Source organism: Acinonyx jubatus, chromosome C1 (assembly GCF_027475565.1).
Source record: "Acinonyx jubatus isolate Ajub_Pintada_27869175 chromosome C1, VMU_Ajub_asm_v1.0, whole genome shotgun sequence".
In the NCBI taxonomy this organism is placed as follows: domain Eukaryota; kingdom Metazoa; phylum Chordata; class Mammalia; order Carnivora; family Felidae; genus Acinonyx; species Acinonyx jubatus.
In genome coordinates this window covers 190,630,781-190,649,335 of record NC_069381.1, presented here as the reverse complement: position 1 = coordinate 190,649,335, position 18,555 = coordinate 190,630,781, and the positions used below count along the sequence as shown (strand labels likewise).

General features: G+C 36.3%; 1 protein-coding gene across 9 annotated transcripts in view; it reads right to left on the bottom strand.

Annotated features, from left to right (window-relative positions):
* Positions 1-18,555, bottom strand: part of PTH2R (parathyroid hormone 2 receptor) — a 128,861-nt gene that overhangs the window by 26,613 nt on the left and 83,693 nt on the right. For all 9 annotated transcript variants that reach the window (XM_053215712.1, XM_053215713.1, XM_053215710.1 and 6 more), the window contains 4 exons: positions 15,188-15,285; positions 11,397-11,586; positions 10,059-10,212; positions 1,673-1,733 (listed from right to left, as the gene is read on the bottom strand). In XM_053215712.1, the coding sequence (XP_053071687.1) occupies positions 1,673-1,733; positions 10,059-10,212; positions 11,397-11,586; positions 15,188-15,285 (503 nt within the window). The remainder of the gene's footprint in view (positions 1-1,672; positions 1,734-10,058; positions 10,213-11,396; positions 11,587-15,187; positions 15,286-18,555) is intronic.

The window sequence follows — 18,555 nt, the reverse complement described above, 5'->3', positions numbered from 1 at the left end:
CATTACATATAGGTATAAATTAATGAAATAAGGGAATAATACTTGCTAATAAGTATTTAGTACTTACTATTCCAAACTCTTTTCCAAAACTATAGGTATTTTACATACATTCCCATTCAATCTTACAACAATGCCGTGAAGAGTAATATTCATTTTACCTGCACTTCATTGATGAGAGAGGCCAGGTAGTACATCTGTTGTCACAGACCAACAAGTAGTAGAACAGGCCTGTGAGTTACCTGCACCTGAACCCTTCCTCATTATGTCCGCATTTAGTGCCTGTCAGCTACCAGGCTGTGCTAAGCGTTTTGTCTGTATTAATGTCATGTATACATTATTATCTCTGTTTTATATTAAGAAATGGATGTACAAAGAGGTCATGTGTGTTTCCCATGGTCTTGAAGCTAACAGCAGCTAAACCAAGATTTGAACTCAGGTCTGTGTAAGTCTAAAAATAAGGTCTTTTACCATCATTCACCATCACTGCACTGTACTTTAAAATGCTACTTCAGGGGCACCTGAATGGCTCAGTTGATTAAGCATTCGACTTCATTCAGCTCAAGTCACAATCTCATAGTTCATGAGTTCAAGTTCCACATTGGGCTCACTGCTGTCAGCACATAGCCTGCTTCAGATCCTCTGTCTTCCTCTCTCTCTGCCCCTCCCTCATGCACTCGCACACACTCGCGCTCTCTCTCTCTCTCTCAAATAAACATTAAATATTAATAATAATAATAAATAATAATAATAATAAAATGCTACTTCAAATTAGCCCCAGGCTACTTGGTAATCCTAGTGAATCACTTCCAATGTGCATTTATTTTTTGAAAACATTTAATTATGCTATAAAAGACCAAAAAAACCCAAACGGGTTGGATGAAACCCATAGTTTGCATCAAATAGAGATAAGTATGTAATAAGTGGAGCCCATGCATGTTAAACATAAGTATAACTGGGCACTATATATTCATGATACACCATATATATGAGACACAAAATACCCCTGATAGACAGGAAGTGCTCAATATCCTTGACATCTTAATTCCACCACTGATTGGTGAAACCCGTGCCCATGTATTTTTTGCCCAAGGAACACAAATAAAACCCAAAGCTGTTTAGCAGGCTAACTGGCCAGCTATAACTATGAACAAGTATACTTTCTTCTCATCAATACGAGAAAGCAATTGTGTGTCATTGGCCCAGGGCACCTTCTGTCTGTGGGTCTCCTTGCTGCAACCACATCTCTGGTCTTCAAAACCACACCATCAAGTGGGGACGGCTGACATGGACAGATTGAGAGAGGAGATCTGAATATTGCCTGTCCCATGACTCATGTGGTACGATCCTTCCACATGCTTGCACCATTATCTTAAGCATGTTAACATACCTATCTCCTTCCCCCTTGAATTCTTACAATATGTTTTAAAATGATATTACAAACCAGAGAGGTCAAGCATCCTAATCTGGTCTGTGAGTCTTTCTGTCCCAAGACCTCTGGGATGGATAGCTTGCTGGTAATGTATCAAAGGCTATAATTCCACCAAGGTAATTTCCTACATGATGTCCATAAAAGGAAATGTGGTCCCCAACAGCAGCCAGTGTAAATTCCAGGCAGGAAGACTGAGTCTTAGGAAATTTTAGGCTCTCTCTTTACCTCTTCTTTTTCACTCACCTTGCGTCAGCCAGAGTTGCTCGCGCCACAGCCCAGGTTGCAACAAATGCTGCCGGGAACCCTGTAATCAAAAAGGGATTCAGGGACCATACTTGCTTTAAGATTAAAGGAATTTTTAATCTCATACTCAGCACACATAAAAATATACTACTAAAAGTTTAGAGAGGAAAACAGACACGAAAAAATATGGGTATATCAACACAAAATTCTTCTTAGTTTTCCTCTTGACCCCCCTGAGAAATGAGCCAGGTACATTGCTGTCATTTGCCCCTGAGAGTGTGAAGATTTGAAGATTGGCCCAATGTCCCCTTGAGGGATGTAGGATCAAGCCATATGGGGAGGGGACAGAAGTTCCTGGAGTCAGAAGCAGGTAGCAGTTGGAGCTTTGGACTTTGATTCTTGCCAAACTGATAGCTACAAGCCTTCACGGAGGAATGAAGCCACAGACTTCATGAGATGCTACAGGGAGGCTATTATTGTTCAAAATTAGAGCTTTGCCATTCTAAATGTGCAAGCCATTAGAGAAGCTATACTGGGAAGTTTTAATCTGTGTAGCCTCTTCTTTTGAGGGGGGGTCATGTTGGCTCAAGACAAGCATATGTATGCATTAAGACCATAGCGAAGGGTGAACCCTATGTTACTTTGAGGCTTTGAGCGCTGAAATATGTGTCCTTCATAAATGATAAACACCTCGTGAGCTTGCAACGTCAAATCTATTACACTGACTTTCCACAAGTGTATAAAGTGTGCCCACAGTAAAGGCTGACTGTTCAGTCCATGTAATAGTTGATTAGACTCTGACATCACAAAAAAAATCGCAAACCATAACTTTTATGGAACATGACAAAACAGGACCAAAGGCTTGGATGGACAGCTTCTCATTCTGTGGAATTTATGAAAGTGGTTTGAAGAAAGGAAAGACAGAGCATAATGAAAACATTGCAGAAGTTAGGAAGCACTTTACAAGGGGAGAGAAAAAGTTTTAATCTAACTTAGGACATTTTTATTAAACACAATATTAAATTCTTTACTTTTAAAAACACATTTGTAATTTTTTGAGTTTTCCTTTTTAGCAAAAAAGTGAAAAAGAATAGGTTCAGATGAAGAAAAATGCCATTAAAAGTGAAAATAAGATGGTGCCCTGTAATAGAGAAAGTTTTGGCCTCCCTGGTGATCATCTCATTGAATTTAACCTCAGCACTGCAGCCTGACTGTGTGGTTATTTAATTTTATAACTCCGTATTCCAATTTTATTTATTGCTTGCATACAACATCTAAATTTCAAATTCTATGTTCCAGAAAATTGTTTTTATCAAAATAGATCTACTCAGGGGGCACCTGGGTGGCTCAGTCGGTTAAGCTTCCAACTTCAGCTCAGCTCATGATCTCATGGTTGGCAAGTTCGAGCTCTGCGTCAGGCTCTGTGCTGACAGTTCAGAGCCTGGAGCCTGCTTGGGATTCTATGTCTCCGTCTCTCTCTCTCTGTCCCTCCCCTGCTCACGCTCTGTCTCTTTATCTCTTTCTCAAAAATAAATAAACAAAAAAAAATAGATCTACCCAATTCTGATTATTTCTTAGGTTCAGTTCACATATTTTATCTATCTCTCCATCCATCTATCTACTCATCTACCTATCCATCCATCCATCCATCCATCCATCCATCCATCCAACCATCCTTCCAACCATCCACCCAGTAAGCATTTATTAAGTGCCCATGTATGTGTCAAGGATTATTCTACTTTCAGAAAATAAAACAATAAACAGATCAACAATATTCCCATTTTTCTGAGGCATATTCTGTAGGGAGATGCAAAATCAATAACATAACTTCAGTTATCAGTCAGCACCCTGAGGAGGAAACAAGAATGATGCTGTGTAACGAAGACAGCCTGGCCCCTTCTACCAGGGTGGTTCAAAGAGCCCTGACATAGCTCTCTTTACTGTTCTGCTGCCTTGGCTATTTTAAAAAAGTGTCTGCCTTTGATCAGAATTTTCACATTTTCTCATTTACAGGTCTTTATCTTTTGCTTCCTTTACAATCTCCCAATCAAGCAATTTCCTGAATAATGTTCTATACACATCGATCAAGGACGATTGAGCTGGAAATCTGCTTTAGATGATCATTATAACAAATATCTTCTATCAGACACTATGCCCTCATGAAATTACTTTTCTCATCCTCTTGGAAGACTCTCACTCACAATGCTAGCACAGAGGCAACCATGGAGGAAAAAAGAATTGAAACCATTTTGGGGATTTAAGGATTTTTGATTACCAATCTTGGTATCACATCATTACATAATTGGGAACACATAAGTATAGAGGAAAATGCTTGAAATTCAGATGTTATTTTGAGTCTGAATGCCAATTTAAGTAAATTTACTGTAAATTCAAATGTTACTCAATATATACATTTACCTTGAGAGCTGAGTAATCTTCATAAAATGTCAGTATAAATAAGTGACTCTGAGAGGGAAGCAATCTCTGGTCTAAAAATAAGTAAACACAGGGGTGGAGGGCGCCTGGGTGGTTCAGTAGGTTGAGTATCTGACTCTTGATTTCAGCTCAGGTTCTTGAGTTCAAGCTCAAGATTCCTGAGTTCAGCTCACAGTTCTTGAGTTCAAGCCCTGCATTGGGCTCTATGCTGACAGTGCAGAGCCTGCTTATGATTCTCTCTCCCTCCCTTTCTCTCTGCCCCTCCCCTGCTCATGCTCTCTGTCTCAAAATAAATAAATAAATATTAAAAAATTTAAAAAAAATTGACATGGGTTCTCATATGGCTCCATTACTATTCCCCTTTAAAATGAAGTTTTGGGGGCACCTGGGTGGCTCAGTCAGTTGGGCAACAGACTACACTCAGGTCATGATCTCACAAATCATGAGTTTGAGCCCTGCATCAGGCTCTGTGCTGAGAGCTCAGAGCCTGGAGCCTGCTTTGGATTCTGTGTCTCCCTCTCTCTCTGTCTCTCCCCCACTCACATTCTGTCTCTGTCCCTCAAAAACAAATAAACATTAAAAAAATTTTAATAATAAGAAAATTAAAAAATTAAAAAACTAAAATGAAGTTTGGGACTAATTAACAGTAGTCAAAAATGCTTAGGCAATTTAAACCTTTCTTCAAATAAAAACTTGGGCAGCAGTCCACACATAAAACAGGGAGGCTTTGAAGCCAAAGGCAGTAAATAGGATCTTCTCGTCTTGGTCTATGGAGTTTCATCTCGTTTTGGATACTTCATAGGCTTCATAAAGCCCTGCCTCATCCTTATTCTCCTCCTGTGGTGCCAGTACTATTTTACAATAGTAAAATAGGTTGATCATAAAGTGTAAAGTTAGTTCTAAAAATTAGAGACCCATCGTGACATGGGATTCCTGGAATAGCTATAGACGCACAATATCTTAATAACCAGAAATCTTGATTCCCAGGGAATCTAGTCAACATATTGACTGCTCAGACATGAAGTTCCAGGCTATACTTCCAGTTCCCACTCTACCCACCACAGAATGCTGGAATTCCATTTCCATTGCCTATCTATCTCTTTAAGGAACTTAGAAGTGGCTCCATTATGATTTTGGCAGAATCGTTCTCAACTCTGAGGAGATTTGAAGCCAATACTGAATGAGCACATCTTTTTGTCAGGAAAATTGCAAAACCTTTGAAAGTCTTCCATTGTTACAAGGAAGAGTGTCTACTTCTGAAACTTTAGAAGAGCTACCTCCTCCTGAGATGGAATTGCTACAGGAAACAGAAGAATTTTTTTAAGTATATTTTATTATTGGGGCGCCTGGGTGGCTCAGTCAGTGAAGCGTCCGACTTCACCTCAGGTCATGATCTCACAGATCGTGAGTTCAAGCCCCATGTCAGGCTCTGTGGTGACAGCTCAGAGCCTGGAGCCTGCTTCAGATTCTGTGTCTCCCTCTCTCTCTGCCCTTCCCCTGCTCATGCTCTATCTCTCTCTCTCTCTCTCAAAAATAAATAAAAACATTTAAACAAAATTAAAATATATATATATTATTGCTAAATATATATAAAAATATATTTTATTATAATCCAAAAAATGCAGTAATGTACGGCAGGAAAGGACAGTCTGAAATAAAAGAGTTACAATAAAAAAGAAAATATGCTTACTGAATTAAATATTGCCAGTGGGCAGAAACTGTAGATCAAACTGGTGGAGATGAGGTGAAATCTTAAAACCAGGTGAACCCACTGAGATAAACCTACATAATCGCTACGTACGGAAATCTAAACTTGACTATAATTTGTTTTCTTTTAAAGAGGTAATCATCCACATAATTTTAATTTTTTTTAATGTTTACCCATTTCTGAGAGAGAGAGAGAGAGAGAGCCAGGGAGGAGCAGAGACAGAGAGAGGGAGACATAGAATCCGAAGCAGGCTCCAGACTCTAAGCTGCCAGTACAGAGCCCGACGTGGGGCTTGAACTCACAAACCATGAGATTGTGAACTGAGCTGAAGGTGGAAGCTTAACCAACTGAGCCACCCAGGCGCCTGTAATTTTAAATGGTTAGGAGTAAAACTTCAAATTACATCTGAAAACCTTGTTCTGTATCTTACATAAGGTAAGGCTAAAATATAGATCTTTTATTGACTCTGTTAAATGTAATTTTAAGACAATCTTCAGTAGAAATAATAAGGAAATTAAAAATCATGAAGGATGGGAGAAATGGCTTTTCTAGATTTTTAATTGTGTAAAGGTATCATTTGACTACAAAAATAATTTTTGTGGAGAACAGGTCTTATAGATCAAATATTTTGAATATAATACATCTGATCAGAACAGGCAAACACAAAACAAAATGACCTACTGGTCAGACTGCATGTTTCTTGTGTAGTCTTTACGACATATCTCTGTATTTCAATTATATTTACTGCCAACTGGATAATCAAAAAATATTTGCTGAATTGACATCAGCTTATACAGACTATTCTCCTGATTGTTTTCAGAGAATACAGAATATGAAAATATTCTACATGAAAGCTTGGCAAAAGAGACATGACTAATTGGTAGAACCAGGATAGGTGATCTTATATGATAATATGTACATCCTGGCACCTTATCTAACAGTTGAAAATTAAGAATGGTTGCTACTAGGGCCACCTGGGTGGCTCAGTCAGTTGAGTGTCTGACTTCAGCTCAGGTCATGATCTCACGGTTTGTGAGTTCGAGCCCCACATCGGGCTCTGTGCTGACAGCTCAGAACCTGGAGCCTGCTTCCAATTCTGTGTCTCCCTCTCTCTCGGTCCCTCTCCCCCTCATGCTCTGTCTCTTTCTCTCAAAAATAAATAAACATTAAAAAAATTTAAAAAAAAAAGAATGGTTGCTACTATAGAGGTAAATGACTACATTCAATAAGGATGAATGAATAAGACGGATACCTTTTCAATATAGAATTAAATATATAGAAAAATAATGCATTCATGAAAGAACAAAATGGAACCAAGAATAAAGCGCCCAGTTTATGAGAAAACTGAAGCAGGAATAGGAAAAATTACAAATGTGGTTGGCTGAAAGAAAAGAAATATAGTCATCATCAGAATTTGCCTTTACTCCTTGGTATACATCTTGTTTTGTGATGAAGATGTGTAAAAACAGTTATTTTAAACATTTGCCTTCAATTTACTAAAGGTCAGATATGGCATCTCTTCTTCTTTAGACTGTAATTTCCTTCCTTTCCAATTTATTCTTAAGAATCAGCAAAATCAATGTAAATGATAGAGCTGCACACATCACCATAATGTGAGCAATAATGTTCTGAGTATTTATTTAGCCGAAGAGAGCTTAAAGTTATAATGACTGGGTCCAATGAGTAACATAGGAATCCAAGCAAGTTCTCTTCTCTAATGAAGCTCATAAGTCACATCAGTGGAAGAAAGCACAAAATTGGATTCACTCTAAACTATTTCCAGCCAAGGATCCTGCAAAGCAGCTATGATGTTGTTGATCATTGTTTTTCTTATAGGAATTTAGAAAAATGAGTCAGAAATAAAAATGATATTTTCCAATCAGACTGTCAGCGCTAAGGGAAAAATAGTCTATTACTTAAATGGTCTTAGTCATTTACTTCATTAAATGGTAACTGCATTTAAGTATTGGAGAGAGATTCTTAAAAATATACACCTATAATTATATATGCCCTAGACTAGAGCATTTTTTTTATTATATATTATTGAACAAGCAAGACGAGTGACAATGAGGAGAGCATTTTGAGGGTTAGAGCATTTTTTTTAAATGGAGTTGCAAAGAGAGTCAGAAGGTAGACTAAGTGGAGAACTATAATTCTATAACGATTGGTTATTAGTGTTTCAGACTGTGGTTAAGTGCACATGACATATCCATGTAAAATGCTTTTCAAAGAAAGTTTCCATGTGAAGCCTACTTGATTTCATGTTTGTTCTTAAACCATTCGATAAAAAGAAGATTTCAAGTAATGATGCTTCTCTACTGTAGGTATAATTCCAATGTCAAAGTTCTTGTGGACAATTGAATAAGAGTTGTAAAGGAAGGTATGAAATTCATACTTGCATGGAAGCTCACTGGACTGTTTTTTAAAATTCTGTTTTTTAAAATTTTTTTAATGTTTATTTATTTTGGAGAGAGAGACAGAGACAAAGACAGAGCATGAGTGAGAGGGAGAGGGGCACAGAAGGAGACACAGAATCCCAAGCAGGCTCCAGGCTCTGAGCTGTCAGCACAGAGCCCGACACGGGGCTCAAATTTACAAACTGCAAGATGTTGCTCTGAGCCATAGTTGGAGGCTTAACCAACTGAGCCACCTAGGTGCCCCTGACCAAATAAGAGTTAATGGGGGAGTTAACCATCAAACCAATAAGTAAACAGAGAAAAAGAATTTATTATGTGTGACCAGTGGTGTTGAAATCCAAAATATAAAATGTAACTCAGACAAATGTTTTCTATCAACACCTTTACCAACTTCTAGTAATTATGTACGTACCCAGATGTAATTTTGATTTGAAGGCAAACTGCCGAACACTATTGAGGAAATTTCCAAAGTACTCTAAAAAAATAAAATGGCATCTTTTTTTTATTTTTAGTAACTGCTAGTCAAAGGGAGAGCTTTAAAACAGACAAGCTTCCTTCAGAAATAAAACTTTATTCACAACAATCATTTCATAATAAATGAAATTTTATAGTAAATAGACCCTTTGCTTTCTTAAATCTTATTCCTTAACTAGCAGGAAATTCAATATTCCTTACTTCACATTTTCAAATGTTAAAACAATATTAAGGCAAAACAAGCAAAGAAATATTCTTATTTTGGACGAGGGAAAAAAAAAGCCCTTCAAATGTAATCTTGAACCACCTAGTTAATTTTTTTCCAATGCCAAGCACCTCATAATCTGAATATTAAAACAGCAATTGAAGGACGCCTGGGTGGTTCAGTCGATTAGGAGTCCAACTCTTGATTTCGGCTCTGGTCATGATCTCACGGTTTGTGAGTTCAAGCCCCACATAGGGCTCTGCACTAACAGTGAGGAGCCTGCTTGGGATTCTCTCTCCCTCTATCTATGCCCCTCCCCCACTCTCGTGTGTGTGTGTGTGTGTGTGTGTGTGTGTGTGTGTGTGTGTGTGTGTGTTCTCTCTCTCAAAATAAATAGGCTTTAAAAAAATAAAATAAAATAACAATTGAGATCTGCAATTGTTGATCATGAGGTTTCTTAATTGCAGCCACATAAGAGTTTTAAGTTCTCTTAAATTTGGACAAAAAAGCAACATCCTTTTCCCCATGTCATGTTGAGTTAGTGCCTAGTCCAGTCTAGTACTGATAAGGCATTTTTGGAATGTGAGCTGATTATCCTTTTTTTTTAATTACATATGCATAAAGTAATTTGAATATTTTTTTCCAAAAGATATGGTAAGTCCACATAATTAGCTTGTAATTTGTATCATTAAATGCAATGGAGATGCCATGTCATAAATCCCTTCCTGGAATTCTCACCAACTTACCAATGATGTATCAGTACAGCTTCGAAATTTAAAAATCAAAATATTTAGAATGAAATTATTGCTAAATCAGGACATTGACATAAGACATGAGCATAGCAGTTCTAAATGTCTATGGCTAACAATGTGGTCTTTTATATTCCTGCCAAAGAATTCTCTCAAGAATCTGGCCTAAGAACACCAACCATAAGTTAAACACGAAAAGTTTCTTACCACTGAGGGGCTTACAGACTTGATCTTAATAACTTTCCCCAATGAACAATGGAAGAGAAAAAAGGAGGTATAAAGATAAAATGGGGAGAGATTTCAGGAAAATGGCTGAAAGTATGCTAAGGATAGGCTTAACAGAAAGTCCTCAAATCCACAATCCAGTTTAAATGGAAAGGAGACATAAATACCTTACCCCAGCCTATCAAGGTGAAGCCCCACAGGTATTTGGTGTCCGAAAAGAATGCCACAAAGATTAGACTATGCAGGTAGAGACCTTCCACCAAGATCCAATAGTAATTTGTAGCCAAGAAGTAAATAAACATCACAACAGCAATCTTGCACCCAATCTGTTACAAATAAACCAGAATTGCATCATATTAGAACCCTAAACTGTGCTAGATGCAATATCAGACCACCAAAAACAGTTCTCCATTTCTTTTTTATAATCTATTTCCTGTGTCTAGGAAAGCCAAGACCGCTGGAAGAGAGAACAAAGTTATTTTAAGACCGCATCTCTAAGACTATGGGCTTGATTCTATTTTTTTAAAATAAGATTAGAAGTTACCAAAAAATCACTTTTCCTTAATTTCTCCTGTTTATCAAAATAAGACTTAATCATCAGAAAAAATTAGGAAAGTACAGAAGAGCATAAAGAAGAAATATTAGCCATTATTCTACCATAAGTTTATTTTATTCTTGTCTTTTTTATGCCCCAGAAGTCAATGGCTAAAACAATAAACATTTAATACATCTTATGATTCTGTGGACTGACTACGTGATTCTGCTGATCTGGGCCAGGTTCAGCTAATCTTGGCTGGGCTCACTCACAGAGCTCTACCCTCGACTGTCACACTACCACGTCTACTTCATCCTATTGGATAAAACAAGTCACAAAGCCAGCCCAGAATCAGAATCAGGAGGGCCTACAAAGTTACAGGGCAAAGGCCAAAGACACAGAAAAGGTATCAATTCATACCATCAAGGCATATAAACTAGTATCCTTGATTTCCAGATATATTGCATCAGTGATCTAATTAACTGAATTATTGTGTAATATATTGTGTGATTCTGGTCACTAAATAACCCCGGGACATTTGAGAACAGAATCAAGTACTCTGTCGTCTTATATTTGAACAAGTCTTTGAGTCTACAATAAAGAAACTAAATGTTGTGGGCTTTTAAATCCCACACTTCTGGTTTTGCAAGTGGGCTTTTTACTTTTGAAAGCCACGACAGCGGCTAGAAGCCATACACCGAATGCACTCCAGTCATGTGATTTTTGATGTTTCCATGCCAGAATGTTCTGGAGGAAAGAGCCCAAACACTTTTAATAGTCTAAGATGATGAGTAACTAGGTGTGAAGCTTGAGGACAGAACTGAGGTAGTAAACATTATACAAATTGGTCATCTATTTTTGTTAACTCAGAGATGAGATAAGCCCAAACAAGTTAATATTTAGTGGACTATAAAATGTAACGTATCTATAACGTTACATGAATCAGTAATGAGAGAAGATGGTGAAAACACTTACATACTGTGACTTGTCCACAGAAGGCACTTCCATGGAACTCTGCAGGTCACCCTGCATTACCAGAGACTGCAGCTCCTTTACTCCTATGTGAGTATGGACCACTTTGTCCTTGACGAAGATGCTTACGGCTCTCAGCATGAAAGACACAAACAGGTGCATGTGGATATAGTTCCTAGTGCAATGTAATCGTCTATGGAAAAAAAAATATTCAGTACTTCGATTTGGATGAAATTAGAAATGGGGAAAGAAAATACATAAATGAGCCCACACTCCTCCACAAAAGGATAAAATATAGTACGCGTGAACAAAGACAGAAACCCATTACTATATATTTCCAATAGAAACAACTGGGATCAAAAACTAAAATGTAACTTTTTGAGATAATGATTTCAAATTTATCCTGATCTGCTACCATGTTTCTTCTGATCTAGCAGTTAATTATTATACTATATTATACTGTAGCATTATACTAAACTATATATTAAAGTAATAAATGGTTAATGAAGAACCATTTTGAAAAGGGATAAATATTAACAGTGGAACTTTCACATTCTCAATACATTCTCTGTAAGAAAAAGTAAAATATTTTGCTAGCATTACACAACTTTATTTCCAAGTAATGTTAAAGAGTAAACAAGCTTACTTTAATAGAAAAAGCTTTGAGTTCATAAAAGAATCTTAGACACAAGTCATAACTTACTTAGAAGTAGGTACCGTACTACTAATTTCCTTTGCAAAAAGCTAACTCCAAAAGAGACCTTTTTTTTTTAAGTTTGATGGAGAAAAAAAAACGACACTTAGGAAAGGATGTATAATCTGGCTCAGCTCTACCATTGCTTGACTGTGAGACAGTACAATCTCCCTGTACAATGGACACAATCCTACTTCTCTTACAGAAAAGACAAAGTACACAAAGGTAAGGTAGCAAGACATTTTTAATCCAATAACATATTTTTATATTTCATAACATAGGAGGGGGTAGGCCAAATAAGAATGAGCTAAATTTGGACATTTTGGAAGTGTTTTGTTAGGATGTTAGGGACATGTATGCATGTCCTTTCTGCCCAGATAGTCCTCCTCAACTGATTCTTTTGGGAGAGTTTGTTCACAAGCAAGTGGGATTTGACCAGATAGGTTTTCAGGTGTCTGTGGAAACCACTGACTGAGAATAGTGCCATCAGAGTGTATAAATAGGTATTGACTTTTAGAAGACTCAACATGATTTACTATCCTATAAAAAAGTACTTTGTTTTGTGAGACAGAGTTTCTCAAATTTTTGTATACCATTCTATACAGTACAGTAACTGTATAAAAAGTACTATCTAGAAAGAATTTGTTAAATAGAGTAATAAATTACCATGTAAATTGGAGAATTACTACTTAGTGATTTGTATCCTCCCGAAATTCTATGTAGCTTTTTTCCTCATAAATATTCACCTATTATTCTAAACAACCAGAGCTACACTTAGTATAATGGAATGGACTCTGGATAGGAGTTGGAAGATGAAGGTTCTGGTTCCAACTGGACCACCTGTGACCTTGTGACCTTGGACACTGAGCTTCAGTTACTTGGTCTCTAAAATGGGATAATACTGCCAAGCCAATTTCACAAGGCTGTTTTGAGAACCCCTTCATAATTTTACAGATCTTATTGTGTTCCCTTTCTACTTTAAAATTGTCATTAGCTCCCTATTCTCTACCCTTACAAGACAAAACTCAAAGCCTTTGACAAGGGCCTGCAAAACCCAGTGCCACTAAATCTAGTTTCTTCCTGGCCATTGCTACCTGGCCACTTCTCCCTATGAATCAAATGCTGCAACACATTGGACTCTTCTATGTTCCCAGCATCTACTCTGCTCCTCCTGTCTCTGAGTTTTGCACATTCCGTTCCCATCTTCTGGAATGTACTGAGTTCCTTCTCATCATTGCAATATCAGTTCACATGTCAGTTGTTCTGGGAAGTCTCTCTCTGTCATCTAGTCAGTTTTGGACTAGCTCCTTGGTGTTCCCAATACCCTTTATAAAAACCTGTATTATAGTATTAACGTTATTTGATTTGATAATCATTTCATGAGTCAGTCTCTCTCAATGGTGTATATACTCCTTTTCCAGTCTGCAACATATCTTAACTTGTCCCCCATCAGTACTAAAAAGAGTCTATCATATGGTAGAGAAAAATGCTTGTTGAGTAGATGGCCTAGTGAATCAATAAAGAAAAAGTTTTGAAAATGTAAACTATACTACCATAATAGGAGTAATCATTTTAGAAGAAGTAGTTGGAATATTAAACTAGTCATTTATTTATTAATTCAACAAATATTTACTAAGCACCACTACATATCAAGTACATCGCAGCTACTAAGAATGCTACAATGAGCAAACAGAAAAAAATTAATGCTCTTATGTAGCTTTACATTCTAGAGGAAGAGATAAATAAAAGATAAGTAAAACATCAGATAGTACATTAGATAATGATAAATCAAAAGAGAAAGACAAAAAAGGAAATACATATGAGAAGTTTCAAGGAAGAGGGGATTGTAAGATGGTCAGAAACATAAAATATTTTGTTTTTTAAATATGTCATCTACCTTCATCTCTTTTCCCACACACAACTTAGCACTAAATTCTTAAAATCGTATTGTCTTAATGAATGTACCTCAAAACCTTCTATTTCTAGCCAATCCTCAAAGCCACTGCTGTTGGCCAGGCCACAATCTTCTTGTCCGGAGTTATTCTGACAGCCTCTTCCAAATGAGCTTCCTATCTTGCTTCCCACCAACTCACCCTCCACCTTACAAGTGACCTTTCATGTCACTCTTCGGCTTAAAATTCTTCAATGGCTCCTCATTGGTCTTTGGATAAAGTTCAAATTTCTTCATATAACCTTCAGGTCTCAAAACATCCTCAACCCTGCTTACCCCTCCTGTTCACTCACTGCCCATCACTTACCTATACCACAACTCTGAATTCTCAAATATTCCATGCTTTTCTTGATATAATCTTTTCTTGATAGAAACTCTGTTCCCCAATGGTCCTTTTTGGTTAAATCTTATTTATACTCCTGTGTCTTTTGAGATTTCACTTCATTTGGGAGGTCTTTCCTCCTCTTCTTACTCTGCCCTCCCAAATTACCATCCACCACCTGAATCATAGCACTTCTCACACTGTATACTAGTTGTTTTCTCAGCTACTTGAGTCACAAACTAGCTGCAAACATCATGAGTATACCTTTCCCATACATGCTGTGCACTGTTTAATCTCCATACTGGTGCTCAAAATTTTGTATTGATTTAGATTAAGTTGAATTGAATCGGGCAAAAGTCCCAGTGGATAAAAAATAAACCACAACAGAAGCAATAAATATGATTATCTCATCAGATAATTTGGGAAATCATTTTAAATGAATTTCTGTCCAAAGGCATGAAAATCATTTGGGAAAAATGAAGTCTTTGCACCAGGAATGAAAATTTTTGTAACTCATTCTGCTCCACTTTGCATGCATCACTTTGCAAACAATACACTGTCCTGCAGATCTGTTGGCTTACTGGTTTCATACTGCTTTGATGCTTTTAAAGATTTTTTTAGTTTTTAAACAATAACAAAAACAAAAACCCTGAACTTCCTCATAAAAATAAATCTTCAAAGCCAAATGATATCATAACACTAGCCTGAATTCAAAAACTTGCACTGAGAAAAATATTTGGGGGCAGAAATTTTGACACCTTTACATCTTCTATACATAGGAAACAGAACCTGTCCCTTCACAGAAAAAGGGGTAAGGGATCACTCACCTGAAGTAACCAATGATGAGAATAGCCACAGCCAAGGAACCGAAGGAGACAGAATATCCAATTGTGTACATGACATAGAGGCGTTCGAAGAATTCTTGCTGAAGGGGAAGAGATTTAATTAGAAAAACAGGTTTCAACAAATAAGTAGATGTGCATAAACTTAAGAATCATGTCTTCCCCTGTTTACAGACAGGCAATGTGTTATCCCATTTACAGAACATTGATTATCCATCTGATCTTTCTTTTACTTCCTAAATTCAAGTCAGAGTTAAAGATACAATAATCTTTGACATTTCTTGCTTAATTGAGGGAAAATTAAATGTTGCAATATTTACTTCATGAATTTTTGTGCTGTCCACTTTAATTAGTGGAGCTGTATATCTAATGTGATATTTGAAGTAAACAAAACACATATTACATGGCTATTCTAAGAGGAAACTGGTAAAAATGATGTCATTTTTGGAATACTATTTCTAGCTTTCTTTAAGTTTTTATTGAGCTGTCATTTACATAAAATACAGATCTCAAATGAACTGTTTGATGGGTTTGACAAACCAGCTGTGCTGTGCCCCTTGAGAGTCCAGAAACCCACCCACCATTCATCCCCTTGTAACTACTGTTCCAATTTCTGTCATCACAAATTGGCATCATCTGTTCATGTACTTCATGTATTTTTTGACCGTTCTTAGACTAAGAATTAAATAGTATATACTGTTTTTGTCAACATACTGTTTTTTATATTCACCAATATTGTTACATGAATCAATGATCCATTCCTTTTTAATTTTTTTAAATGATTATAAATTCACAAAAACTGGAAAAGATAGTAAAAAACGTCCAATGTATCCTTCACTCAGTATCCCCCAGTGGTTACATCTTAACGTAATTATATTAAAATGTCAAAGGCAGAAATTTGACATGGTGCAATGTGTGTGTTTATAATTCTACATCATTTTACCACATATGTAAATTTTTGTAACCAGCAATGCAATCAAGATACAGAACTATTCTACCACCACAGAGTGGGGTCCCTTAGAGTCACATTTACCCCCCTCTTCCCCAGCATCCCTGACACCTAGCAACCATTAATCTGTTTTCTACCTTTATAATTTTGTCATTTCAGGGGCATCTGGGTGGCTCAGTCGGTTAAGCCTCCGACTTCGGCTCAGGTCATGATCTCACGGTCTGTGAGTTCAAGCCCCCGTTCAGGCTCTGCGCTGACAGCTTAGAGCCTAGAGCCTGCTTCAGATTCTGTGTCTCCCTCTCTCTCTCTGCCCCTCCCCAACTCGTGCTCTGTCTCTCTCAAAAATAAATATTTAAAAATTTTTAAGTTTAAAAAATTTTGTAATTCCATGAATGTTATAGAAATAGAATCATACAGTGTGAGACCTTTTGAGATTGTTTTTTTCACTCAGAGTAATGACCTCAAGATCCATTCAAGCTGTTGCATATATCAAGTTTGTTCTTTCTTATGCCAAATAGTATTGTATGGTACGTATGTAACCTATGTATAGCATTATATTTGAAATGTTCCAAACTTTGTAAACAGCATACATTTGGATCGTGTTTTTTAATAGATTTCTTCAATCTCTGTTAATTGGTATATTTAAACCATTTTTCAAATATAATATTGATATGTTAAGGCTAAGTCCATTATTTTATTTTTTTTGTTTTCTGTTGTTCTATTTTTCATTTCTCTGTTTTATTTTTCCTGCCGCGCTGTGGGGTTACTTGAAAATTTTGTAGAATTCCATTTTGATGTCTCCTTTTGTTGTAGGTATTACTGTGTACAGTTTAATGTGGAACTTTTGATTATTGAATGGTTACCTTTCTTCTTTTCTAATTAAGCATTGAATGCTATAAAAAAGCTCTGTTTTTACTGTTTCCCCCAATTTTTGATATATTCAGCTTTGATAATTATTCAGTTTAAACTTTTGCCATGGGTCACATATTTCCAACACATATTGTCAACTGTCTACATATTTTATTTTAGTTGAATTCAATTAGTTCTTTTGTGTTGAGAAAATAGACTCTGTATGATTTTAATCTTGAGATTTATTGACACTTGAACCTTTGGTGTGTAATTTAAAAGAATGTGAATTTTGTAGTGTTTGGCTATTGTATTCTATAAATGTCATTTTAATCAAATTATTTGAAAGATATTCTATGGAAGTTTTTACCTAATTGTTTTACCAATTACTGACAGAATGGCATTTTTATAAATTCCAATATGATGGGATTTGATGATGTCTCCCTTTAGCTTTGACAATTTTTGTTTTATGAAGCCCCTAGATGCATGCATATTTAGGATTGTTATTTCCTCCTGGAAAATGGATTCTTTTATCATTCTTATATGTCCTTCCACATAGATAATACTGTCTTAAAGTCTACTTAGTCACACTCTTAAATATGGAGAATAAACAGAGGGTTACTGGAGGGATTTGGGGAGGGAGGATGGGCTAAATGGGTAAGGGGCATTAAGGGACCTACTCCTGAAATCCTTGTTGCACTATATGCTAACTAATTTGGATATAAATTTTAAAAATAAAATAAAATAAATTAAAAAAATGTGTCTGAAAAAACCCTGACTATAAACACATTCAGCATGAATTTGTGCTGGGTCTTTACCCATAGATATGTGTCAACCATTTGGGAGGCTACAAGGTCAAATGCAGAGTGAGGAGAAAAGAACCTTTAAAAACAAATAAAATTTTGTTTGGTTAAAAAAAAAAGTCTAGTTAGTCACACCAACTCTCTTATGCTTAAGGTATGCTCTGCATATAACTTATCCCCCTTTTTGATACCAACAAATCTATTAAATTCACATTCATCTGTATCTTTCTATTTAGAGTACATTTCTTTAAGACTGTATATAATTAAGCCATACTTTTATTACCCATTCTGCCTTTTAAGTGACTGTTTACTTCATTTACATTGAATACAATCATTGCTAAGGTTGGGTTTAAATATAACACATTGGTATTTGCATTCTGGATGTCTTACCTTTTCTTCGTGCCTCTATACCTACTTCCTTACCTTCCATTTGGGGAGTGGGGGTCCAATTATTTCTTAAAACTGCACTTGTGTTATTTTTTAGCAATTATGCATCTGGAACTCATCAGAGCCTACATTACATAATATTGAACTATCTCACAAACTAAAGTTTCCAATTGTATACTCAATTTTGCTTCCCAGACTATGTCCCTTTTAGATTTTGTCTACGTAATTTATAAACCCTAATAAGAGACTATTATGTTTGCCTTAAGCAGTCAATAGACTTTTAAATGAATTAAATTATAGATACAGATACAAAGATTAGATATAAAACAGCAATAAATAAGAATAGTTTTGTTTATTGATTTAGTCTG